Genomic DNA, 12,169 nt, shown 5'->3' with positions numbered 1-12,169 from the left:
GTAGGGTAGTCCTCTGTCTTTTAATGTAGTGCCGTTAGTTACTGAGGTTACTTACACCAGACAGGTCATTACAGGACTTCACACGTTTGGCAGCTGTTTGCAGCAGTGCTAAACATGATGGTAGCCATTAGTCATTAAATGCAGCTTCTAATGAGCAGAGCGAGCACAGGGCCCAGGGCTGATCATCAGTAACATCTACTCTGGTTCCTTGCAAATCTGGCAAATAATCATAGAAAAAATTAGGCTGGAAGGGGCCTCTGGAGGTCTCTATGTCAACCCCCTGCTGAAGGAGCAATGTCCCACCAGAAATGCCCTTTTTCCAATTGGGGTGCATTGTCCCTTGCCCTTCCAGAGAAGGCTGGCTCCATCGTCTGTATCCCACCTCTGCCCACAGCCTGAGGCCCGCTGCTGCTTCAGCCAGCACACAGAAGTTGCAAATCAGGACAGTCTAGCAGAGGAACAGACCAGGTTAGTCTGAGATTGGCAAAGCCTGGACTCCAGTGCACTGAAATCCAAGCCCAGGATTTTTCTCTCTGTGAGTCTGTGGTGCAGGAAGTGGAGTCTAAGCCAGGGCTTAGACTTGAACCCTGCAGAGGTCTGACGTCTCAGCAGTACGAGGTCACTGCGGCTCTGCCTGTCTGAGCCACTTCCAGGCCTACAGAATGAGAGATCCAAGGGAGCGTTTCACCTTGAGCTCTCCTGCAGCAGGCAGTGCAGGTTGTCTGGATTATTATTAACCCACCAAAAAGGGTTTATAGAGATGAACTGATAAGACCCCAAATTATAAGATACATACTATGATTTATTGATGGTCATTAGCAAAATCAAAATGAAAAGAATTATTTCCATTGCAAAGCAGACCTCCACTTAAACAGAGATTATTTGTGTTCAGAACACTGCCATGTCTTCCAGCATGGCCAAGCCCCTCCTCACACTCACAGTGGGATATTAGCATGTTTCTTCCACGGACTGGACTGTGTTTTACTAGCCAGCACATCTAGGTCATGGCAGATGCGCATGCGGGTGCTCGAAGGTTGGATGATATCATCAACAAACCCTGTAAAACAGACAGAAAAACCCCCATGAGCAACCATGAAGCGTTTCTATCTCAGCCTTCTACACCTAGGTTGTAATGTATATTAGCAAAATCAAAACATCAAAAATGTTTGAAAAGAACAGTTCACAAGTTGCAAATAACCTGAAGAAAATAATTTTAAATAGACTGAAAACAAAATATTCCAATGTCAATAGTTTTTAATTCAGAAAAAAAATTGCTTTTTCAATTCTTGCACAAGTTCACAAGCAAGTTCACAACCTGTTAAGGAGGCAGCTTTACTCATGTGAGTACTGCACCTGTTACTGCTGGTTTAGATGTACCATCCCCGTCAATCTACTACTATGAGTCTGATTTATGGGTTCAGAAGTGTTGACTAGCAGAGACATCCCCTGACTTGGCACGTGCAGGTGCCTGGGTTTTTTTTCCTGGCTCAAACAGCAGTGATTGATAGATAAGTCTACTGCAAAACCAGAGAGAGCAATACTGTACATATTGGTTGTGGTGGAAACAGCTTGGCTAAGTCTTCCCAGCTCTGTGGCACTATTAACGGGATTTAAATGAAGTACAAAACCCAATCAATAGAGTAAGCCAGCTATGGAAACAGAAAGCTGGCTCTAGAGGCCACAGAATTACCTTCTAGAGCACAGTAAATGCTTCAAAGCTAGAAGTAAGATTCAGAAGTAAGAATGGTTGAAAAACTTACTCCAGAAGGCCCTGGGGAACATCACTGACCTGAACTAGACTCCGACCCTTTCTTATGGCCACTGGTCTCTGCATCTAGGACTGTCCAATAGATTATCAAAGCACAGGTACTTTTAAAGAAAAGTCTGAGGAGTTTGGAGATGCTTTCTACTATCTACAAAATTGAAAATACACTTTTCAGCGCAGTCCCCACATCTCACCAGTCTCTTTCCAACTGAGGATATGATTTTTGCCTAGATGTGGTTTTTCCTTCACATGCACAAGCTACGGTTAAACATCATCTTTCTGACTCAGATACAAATGTCTTGCCTAGATAAATTCGTAGCTATCCAGCTCTTCGCTAATAAGTTATTTATGCGCAACGGCAAATACAAATGGGGGGACACAATGTGTGAGACAACCATACCTCTCATGGCTGCCGGAAAGGGGTTTGCAAACTTATCCACATATTCTGCCTCGGCATCTGCCTCTTTTCCTCTGAAAATGATCTGGACAGCACCCTAGAAAGATAAAGCCTACAGGTCAGTGACAGTAATTCAGCCGGTACAGAGGAAAGCTGTCTGCTTTACCAGCCCCTTGCCCCACCCAGTACGTAAGCTGCTTCGGGGACAACGCCAGTTGTCCTCATCTTGCCAGGCCACCTCTGTGCCACTGTGAAGCCACTGATGGCTGCCGCACACCAGTGAGAGAGTCAGCCTGGGTTTACCTTTGCACCCATCACTGCCACCTCTGCGGTAGGCCAGGCATAATTCACATCTCCTCTTAGATGCTTTGAGCTCATCACATCATAGGCACCCCCATAGGCCTGGAACAAAAAACCAAGGGATTAATTAGCATGGAGTGACCTCACAGCAGCAATAGCCTACACTCCTCTTGCAGCTTCTACTATTCCAATGACAAGCAAGTGGCACTAAATTTTATCTGAAAAGAGTATGAGCATCTCCATTTTGCTACAACAATCTCCTAAAGACTAGCCCTCTCTCCAACTAGAACCACAAAGAGCAAGGAAGGGGGCTGCTGGTATCTTAAGACTATTCTTGATGGCAGATAAAGAGGAACTGGCACGTACTGGACCACTGGGCCTCAACCTGCACACAAACCAACCAGTCAGCGTGCTTCTGCAATCTCCTGGGCAGGGAATGCAGCACTTGGGCTCTGCAGTGCTCCATGCCGGTACTGGAAGTGGTCCAGACAGCAGTGATGAAGAGATACTGCAGAACTGCAGAGCAAACTGCAGTAGAGTCTGTTTCAAGGCATTACTGAAAACTACAGCAAGGCTGCAAGCTTGGGAAGTAAAGGATAGCAATACTCAGGAGAATCAGAGATGGCAGAGGGACAGAAAAAGGGAAAGGTCTTTTTTATTTTTGCCATGATAAGTCAAAAGCCTATCAGAAAAACAATGAGGAGGGGCAGACCAGGAAGGAAAAGGCTAAGCCTTTAGGACCCAGAAAGTCTCTGGAGCTTATGGTGTCAGGTACCTTATAGAAAAATGGAAGAAAATTAAGTAGACTATAGCAAAAGTACATGGAAGAAGAGACACCGTGTGAGCATTACATCTGCAGCCACAGCAGAAGAAAGATAATCAGCACTGGTTTTGGAAAAGGAGACTGAAGTGGCAAGAATAGAAAAAGACGATCGCAAGGATTTGCTGTGTGCAGACAGATGGCATGTCCTCAGTGAGGCAAGCTGGGTGATGGAGGACAAATATTTGACTGAAGGCGTTCCAGGGAAAAAGCAACGAGCACAAACATGCGATTTTAGATGAGTGCAGAGACAAAAGGAATGAAGGAACTGAGGTAACAGTCTGAGAGTAGAAGAAATGGCCTTTTGTAACCTGACATGGTATTACCAAATGGGACAAATGTGACAAGGAGAGAAAGCAGAAGTGGGACAGATGGACACAGCTTCACATAACTAAAATTGCTACTAGTGAAAACAGGAACTCAAAGAGAACACATGGAATTATGCCAACTTACTTTTCTGGTGATGATAGTAATTTTAGGCACAGTTGCTTCTGCAAAGGCAAACAGTAGTTTGGCACCGTGACGTATGATACCACCATACTCCTGAGCTGTACCTACAAATGACAAATAATTTTTTTCACTCCAGAGAATTCACAAAAACCACATGTGCCATTTGGCAATTGTCATCGTCCATGACCGGCAGCAAACCTAACACCACCCAGAGGCATGTTGATATTCAGGAGAAGGTAATATCCAGGCAATGTTCTCCATAAGATGCTGAGCAACTCCATGAAAAATCACTTGCCAAAAGCAGCATGTATTTCTGTGTAAGGTCACAGAACTAGACCACTCACCAGATGGTATCATCCTAGGAACAAAACACAGTTACATCACTTTCAAGACTCCAAATGTGACTAGCAGTGAAAAAACACAACCTAGATTCACTTCCTCAGAAACCCGCTCTTCCAAACCCCCTTTTTTTTAGGGCACACTGAAAGGCAGCTTGGCTACCATACCAAAGACCTATCCACGTCTCCTTCAAGCAAGCTCAAGGCGATGGACCTTAAAAGACAGAGCCTCCAGGTGCTGCTGGAGAATGGTCACATGCAGCAGATACGAATGCAAGTCATCCATGTTACAGGATGTTCAACACCGTTCTGTGCCAAACACGGTCCTGGCTGACTTGGAAACAGCAATCCTGTGTACTTTATTTCTAGGATTTCTGAATTTCAGACCACTGGATGCAACTCTACAATTACTTTCCAGCTGTCTTTTGCTGTTAGCGCCTGAGATAAAAAGATCCCAAAGTACTCTTAAGAGGTTAATGGATTTTTTTTTTAAAAAAAAAAAGTAAGATTTTAAGTAAAAATTCTTTTGTGAGATTTTTTTTTTTTTTAATAACTCACTTGGTGGCCTGTTTGGTGGCTTGACTTTAATGCTTCCTCTCAAGTGTAATTTGAGTGTCTAGTAATTTATGCCTACACTTACAAATGTCTGTTCTCAACTGCAATTTCACTTTTGGTTCTTGTATTTCCCTGCAGACCGTGGCACTTGTGGAGCCTGCAGACCCTTCCCAGCAGCAGCCATCAGAACACCACACCTGCCTCTCCCAAGACACACAGCTGGGATGCTCAACCTTGACCCAGAAGCTGGGAAGCACTCACAGACCCTGTAATCTGCTCACAGCCTTAGTTTCTAATTCACACTTAGAATAGCCAGTCACTTCAAATGCTTCAAGTGTAAGTTGAAATAACAGTTGAATGGAGCTATTTACACTGTCACCCATGGCAAATTAACATAAAACTCTTTTCTGGACATAGATTCAGTCCCAAACTTGTTATAAATATGGGGGTTTTTTTATCCAGCTACAGGGTATGAATGCCTTAAGTGTCATCTCTGTGCGTACCTATGACATTGGGGGCTATTTAAAGCGTTTGGGTCACTAAAACTGCAAGATGTTTTGTACACCTCTGAGCTGGTGTGACAGATTCTTTCTTCTCTACTGAAGAGGGAAACGAGGTGATCAATACCCTCAGAATTTATTACTTAATCTGAAATTTCTAACACTAATGTACTAATCTTGCCAAACTCCTTAAAAATACAACAGTTTAGGACCACTCTCAAGCCTCAAATTTCCTGTCTACCTTTCTCTACTTTTATTTATCTTCCATTTATCTCCTTCCAAACCAACATTCTATTATGCAATATGAAGTCACTACTTTTCACTGGCTACAGGGAAATAGCTTTGTTCTTGAATCCTCAGCAACTGCCCAAATCTAGATCCCTGAAGTGAACTAAGCTGCTTCTCAGTCCACCTCAGCGAGGAGGGTGTGTCTACAGCTGTAGAGAGAGGTGAGAGGGCAAGAGAAGAGAAAGGTTCTGTTAATGCCTTCTGTATTGCCTCTTCATTAAAACATGCAACGTACGTTGTATTAAAACAATAAATGGAATGTTGACTAGTGACATTTTGATGCTTTGATAGCTGTAGAAGCCTTGAGGTAAACCTTGTTTTACACAACAGTTTTAACCTTATAGTCAACTGTATGAAAGACTTTGCATGTTTGTCAGTAGAACATTTATATTCCTCATACAACCTGTTTTCTAATAGGTCAATTTTAACACTAACTGCTCACATAGCCTATGCTGAAAAAACCCCTAACCTTAGACCTTTCCTTACTGATTTACCCAAAGCTACTAAGTCATGGGTGTTTTTATCTGAAAAACGTCTTGGAGCATGAAAGAACCTAGGCTTCCAAAGATACAGGGACAGGGGGTTGTGTAGAACTGAATCAATGGCAACCAAAGACATACTTTTTTTTCCCTCTATAGCTTCATCGTTTTACACATTTGGGCATCAAGTACAGCAGGTAAGCTGGCGGATGAGGTAGACTTTTTCTGCTGCAGCAAAGCTTGGATAGCAACACGAGCCTGGATTAGTTCAGTATCTCCAGTGCTGAGCAGATTTTGTTGGAATGCATCTTCACAGTGCCCTCCTAGCGCTGCTCTGACCAGGGGCCTCCGTGCCCACAGGAGAGTCAGCAGTGCTGCACTCTCATGTCATCCTGTAATCTCATGTAATCCAGAGGGCCAAGAAACAGCGTGTTGCACTGCTTTCCACTGCCTCTCAGGAAGCCACAGTCTTTGCAAGGCCTTCTGCTACCACCAGTATCCAGCATATAAGCATTTAAATAAAACAGCATCTAAACAGCTGAGCATTTAAAGGGTCACAGAGTCTCTTTGTAATAAAGAAAACAGTGTGACTGCCATACAATTTATGATAAGGACAGCATCTCTAGGGAATGCAGTTTTTTTCTTGACAGGCCACAATCAATACCTTTGCAATTGGTGCTGGGATTCCAGACAGCAGGACACAGCTTTCCTGTTTCTTCCATATTTCAATATCCTTTTGTGATGTCTACTGTACTTTGATTACAGAGTTTCTGTCCGAAAAAATGGCATTTTAAAACCCAGCTTATGTAAGTCTACTTACATACTGAAAGGTCATCTCACATAGTTTTTAAAATGGGTTTTTAACACCCCCCAACCCCCTACAAGTAGCTGAAATATAATGGCAAGGCCTACCTGGCAAAAATCCAGGAACATCCACAAAAGTAATCAGAGGTATGTTGAACGCATCACAGAACCGAACAAAGCGGGCTCCTTTCACAGAAGAATTTATATCTAAGCACCCTAAAGTTGAGAAAAGAGGATAAGGTGTTAACCATTCCACTGATCTGTTGATGGCAGTAATTCAAGGGGGGGGGGGCAGAAATCACACCATGTAGCTGTATTGTCTTCTCAAAACAAAACAAAAGCTTATCTGGAAATAAGGTGGAGATAATCTGCCATGAAGTTTTGCTGGTTTAGAACTAAGATTAGAGTACAAGCTACATTCAACAGGCACTTACTTCATTTTTCTGACCACTGTGCTTAGAGGCTTTCTATCTCAAAAAGTAACAGTTCACATTATATTCTTGTAATTTGAAGTATTTTTCTGTATTTTTCTCTTTGCTGATATTTTTTCAGATCAGTCATATTGAAAGGCTAGAGAGTTCTCCATTTAAAAATAAAATGCTTTCTCTATTTTGAGAAAGATCAGCATTTTTGGTAAACATGCTGCAAAGTATTTACGTTCTGTTTCAGTGCCATTTAGAATTATATTATGTGCTATTACATTAAACCCAAATGCATTTTGTATAAGAGCATCTACCTGAAACAATAAAAATGTTTGTTAAAGTTGAGAGTATCAAATGAAGACTAAAGTAATATTAAAACCTGCTGTCTAATATCTTAATAGTCATGTCTTGTAAAGATTATTAAAAGAATAAAACATCACGCTGGATCATCCGATCTTCCCAAACAAAAGGGCACAAACCTTAAAAACAAGTAGTGAAACAAAGTCCTGATTAGTGAAAGTCACTTCAGAAATTACCTAGTTAGGAGAGAAAGCAAACTCCCTGAATGGTTAAAAATACAAGGACGATCTTAGCTATTAGCTGTGTGTCGTAGTGTACCTTTGTACCTAAATTGTTTGAGGTCAGGATCCCCACGCTTACCTGTCTGAAAGCTTTGCATTTTTCTAGCTATAGGAAAAAAAAAGTTTCCTCACCCTACAGAAGAGTGTTAGGAGTTTTATTACTGTGGCAGAGAGTATGTAGTTTCCATATTATGCTTAACCCATTTAATTACAGCTGCTGCCAAACAGGTCTTCTACCCACCCTGCTTATGTGTTCCTACCACTCCTCTTGTGCTGGATACACATTTAGTTACCAGTAAGCAAGATCATCTTGTTGATCAGCTAAATAAATGAACTGGTTTTCAGTTAGTTTTAACACCTTGCAGCTGCATTACAATGAGATTCAAGACAAAGAAAGAGGTAGAAAAACAATGAGAATGAATGGAGGACCATACAAAACATGAACAGTTAATCTCAAAGGCCAAAAAAAGACAAAATGGAGAGGAGGTGCAAACAAACACTAGCAAAAAGTTTCACACTGGACTCTAACCTGATGCTACTTTGGGTTGGTTGCCCACTATCCCAACAGTTCGTCCATTCATCCTGGCAAATCCAACAACAATGTTTCTGGCATAGGAAGGCATGATCTCAAAGAATTCCCTTTCATCCGCAATCTGCAAGGGTGAGAGTTAGGCAGAGTGCTTATGAAGACGTGTGCATATATAAATATACATAGGCAAACACAACATCACTTAGGTTAGTATCAGAACTTTTAAAACATCTCAGCATTTGCAGAATTTTAAAAAAAAAAAAAAAGGAAACTTTTAGTTGTCTTTGCAGCCTTCATACCAGGAAGTGACTAGTGCTGCACTTATTATCAAAACTGCCACTTAAGCATTCCATCAGAGAACAAACATCTTTATGACACTGCCTCTGTAGTGAGCCTTTTTTCCTAGCCTGTAACAAATTAAAACTTGAAATCAGATGTTAAGAACCTTTTTCACAATTATTGGCAGAAACACTCTTATCTGCACTACATCAAACATATCTATCTGGGACTGCAAATCCTTGGTAGCTGCACTTCTCTCTGGGGTTGAAGTTCTAGTGTGCTCTGCAAAGTGACATCCACTGGTGTATAACACAGAATCAAAATTCACACGTTCAAAAGAGATCATAATGATACGTGGAGCAGTAGCGACACCTATACATGGCTGCCTAGTGTTTTCTACTAAAATTCCGTGTTTTCAACTGGGTTTTTTTGGTTTGGGTTTTGGGGTTTTTTTGGTTTTTTTTCAGTGCCACCTTTTAACTTGGAACAGACAGTACTGAAATGAAAACTGGAAGAATCCACAGATCAAAACCATAGCCTGAGGTTGCCTTCTCCACTAAAATAAGTCTAAACGCAGCCAGCTGCAAACTGAAACGTGTTAGCTGAATGAGTGTGTGGGGAGAGAGACAGTCACATAAAATAGTGAAAGGGAGAAATTTGTAAAGGTCCTACAAACACAGCTGACCCCCCCGCACACACACCATTTATGTGTTGCCTGTGAAACGGAGTTATTCCTAGCTTCATTAGCCACTGAGAACCCTGGGTCATCTGCCCCTCAACAGCTGAGTGGTAGAAGCAGCATCTGGAAATTTTAGTATTTGAAACTTGGACTCTCAGGGGGCTCTGCAGGGGGCTATAACCATTTCATGTGATAAAAATTCTTTTACAACCATGTTCTCTGTCCAAGTGCTTATCATGTAATAAGTTGTTACAACTGGAGAAGTACTCAAATTTGGGCAAGAGAATTATCAGCGTTGCCTATGCTGCTTTAATAAAACCTCCATCATTTATACATTACAATACTGGCTTTCAGGTTTTATTAAGAAATACTAAGAAGAAGGTTCCTTCCCTGTCACTCTCCCAGATCTGCCTCACTTAATGCAACTTTAACATTGGAGTTTCCAAGCTTCTGAGTGCTTGACTTGTAATTAAATATATTCTTGTACTGTCCCTGATTGTAACTGTATCAGAATAAACAGAGAAGGGTAAATCCCTGAATGCACTCCAGGTAGTTTATCACCTTTGATAAAAAAGCGATAGAATTCAAGACAGACGTAACAAAGTAGGGAGGAAGACAAATGACAGAACTCAAAGCAGGGGTGTGTTTTGAGCCCAGAGAGAAAACTGAATTACAGCATCTTCCATCTGTACAGTTAGGCATGCAGCATAAGAAGATGCATCCTGAAAACAAAATCTTAGAACTCCTTTCATCTGCTAAAAATATATTTTCCTGTAGTTTTTGTTGTCCATTCATTCATGGCTGCTACACAGGTTAAAATAGTAACTTGTGAAGACTAAAACATCTTCAGTGCCATTCTATTGGTTTCTGTCAATTATTTACACATAGAATATAATATATCTGTATTAAGCTCAACACTGCTCACACTACCAGACTTACAGAGTGTATGATGTCCAGCATATCGTAGGCTTTAGTAGATTCAATTGGTACAACTGTGTCCAGCTCAGGAACCAAACGGTCGCTGCAGAAAGTAAGTAAGTGTGAGCAACAGCATTTACAGATCGGATGAATACCAAGACAAAAAACTCAGGCAAACAATTCCACCTCTCTGAGACTTCATGGAAACTGCTTCTCAAATAGGGGGAAAAGAAACAGGCCTCCTCTTCATCTCAGCCAGTTGTGCCTCAGGGCACTGAGCCCTCACACACCAGGAGGATGAAAGCCTGACTGATCTCTTCCTGAAGGAGACAGCTCTTCTATAGGCACCTCTGCTCATGAAACCATCTCTTGGAAACACAAGTTCTCTTCCTTGACTAGGAGAGCATGACACTACACAGGCTGAGGATCAGCAGAGAATGCAGAGACAGGCAAACGCTGCAAATGGCAGGCTGCAGGGGGCACTGGAGGCACTGGGACACTGCCTTGGGCACAACGATTCGGTAGAAGGGTCAAGTGGCAGAAGCAGAAGAGCTGCTTAGCCAGGGGCTCCAAGCCTTCAGGCTGACGGGCAAAATGGTTTCTCCCAACCACAGAGCAAGGTCTCCTCTCATATTCCTGGATCTGCTGTGCACACAAAGTTTAGGAGCTGCACATTTGCAACTCTGATCCTTCCCCTGCCCGCTTGCATGCTTGTGATTTTGATACACTTATCCATAGGAAACCTTTCCATACTTCCCCTGCCACCAAACAAGCAGAGATTCATGGCTGGGGAAAACACATCAGCTCTCAGCTTCTTCAGTTTAATGGCTGTGTTTAAAGAATCTTTACTGTTACTCTGCTTAACTCAACAATGACGCACTTCATGTGGAGCTTTACATTTAACAAAAATGCTGCCTTCCTGTTAGCAGCTGACACTATTGGTTACCTCCATCTTTGATTGTGTTAGTTTCGTTAAGGACCTACAAACGTTAGCATTCCCTGGGTCTGGCTTTGGATTCATTCACAGTCCCAGTCATCACTGAGAAGACTTCAGGGAGTATTACATTTGTGCTATTCCATAAAAATACTCATCTATGTTATAAATGGTGTTTCTGTGGAGTTCTTATTAAATTACTATTTTAACAATGCCATGATTTAGTACATTTAAAACAAGACAACACGAGGCTCTAGACATCCAATTTAAAACTGAAGAAAGTGATCTGCAATTTGTCAAAGTCAGGCAAAAACTAATAACAGGCGGCCTCTGTGCTCCTTCACATAGGACTAGAGAGGCACAACTCCTTGCTGGGAGAGCAAGAGTTTTATTCTATTGATACATGTATCTAACAGCAATGCTTTCAAGTATTTTTTCAGCATGATTAAGAGTACTGCATGCAAATACTTCCATAAAATGATATAACGAAACCTTAATCTGATGAAAGCAAGCAAGTTTAACATACTGAACTCCAAACTACAAGAGTTTGTAAAACTTTCTGTTGTCCATTGAGTAGATATGGATGTTCTGTCCCCTACCTGTGGTATCCTAAGGATAGGGAAAGTGGAAAAATGAAATTATTGCTCCCATAAATTCACAGTGCTGTAGAGTACTGAGTAAAATTATAACAGCTTTAAAATGAAGATATTACCCAAGATATCACAAATTTCAGAATCTCCTTCAAATCATCACAGATACCAGACATCTGGAGCTTGCTAGTAGAGTCACTGGACTTAAGAGGTTGGAGAACTGTGTTTCTTACAGATCCCACTTATCAAGTAGGAACTGCTGCTCATCATCAAAGCAGTCATCTGAAGCCTGCAACATCTTGAGACACTCTCACCCAGATCGATAATGGTTTTCATTCAGTACAAAACTGACACTGTACTTGGTTACCAAGAACTGACAATAGCCTCCTCCAGAAATTTGTATGCATACTTTGGGCATTAGAGGAAATGAAATTCGTTTATAGTAAAAAGACACATAAAGGTAAAAATCACACCATAGAATAATGCCCTGGTTTCAGCTGAGACAGAGTTAATTTTTTTCATAGTGGCTAGTATGGGGCTG

At 41.7% G+C, this 12,169-nt stretch overlaps 1 protein-coding gene across 2 annotated transcripts in view; it reads right to left on the bottom strand.

Annotated features, from left to right (window-relative positions):
- Nucleotides 1-782: 782 nt before the first annotated feature.
- PCCB (propionyl-CoA carboxylase subunit beta) overlaps nt 783-12,169 on the bottom strand; it is a 35,604-nt gene continuing 24,217 nt past the window's right edge. For both annotated transcript variants that reach the window (XM_075760810.1, XM_075760811.1), the window contains exons 9-15: nt 10,126-10,207; nt 8,229-8,352; nt 6,805-6,912; nt 3,736-3,836; nt 2,466-2,564; nt 2,166-2,259; nt 783-1,057 (exon numbers count right to left, since the gene is read on the bottom strand). In XM_075760810.1, coding sequence (XP_075616925.1) covers nt 936-1,057; nt 2,166-2,259; nt 2,466-2,564; nt 3,736-3,836; nt 6,805-6,912; nt 8,229-8,352; nt 10,126-10,207 — 730 coding nt within the window. In that variant the 3' untranslated portion in view covers nt 783-935. The remainder of the gene's footprint in view (nt 1,058-2,165; nt 2,260-2,465; nt 2,565-3,735; nt 3,837-6,804; nt 6,913-8,228; nt 8,353-10,125; nt 10,208-12,169) is intronic.

This window comes from Balearica regulorum, chromosome 9 (assembly GCF_011004875.1).
Source record: "Balearica regulorum gibbericeps isolate bBalReg1 chromosome 9, bBalReg1.pri, whole genome shotgun sequence".
Lineage (NCBI taxonomy): Eukaryota > Metazoa > Chordata > Aves > Gruiformes > Gruidae > Balearica > Balearica regulorum.
The sequence above is the reverse complement of the archived record's forward strand: the minus strand, read 5'-3'. Positions and strand labels throughout refer to the sequence as shown.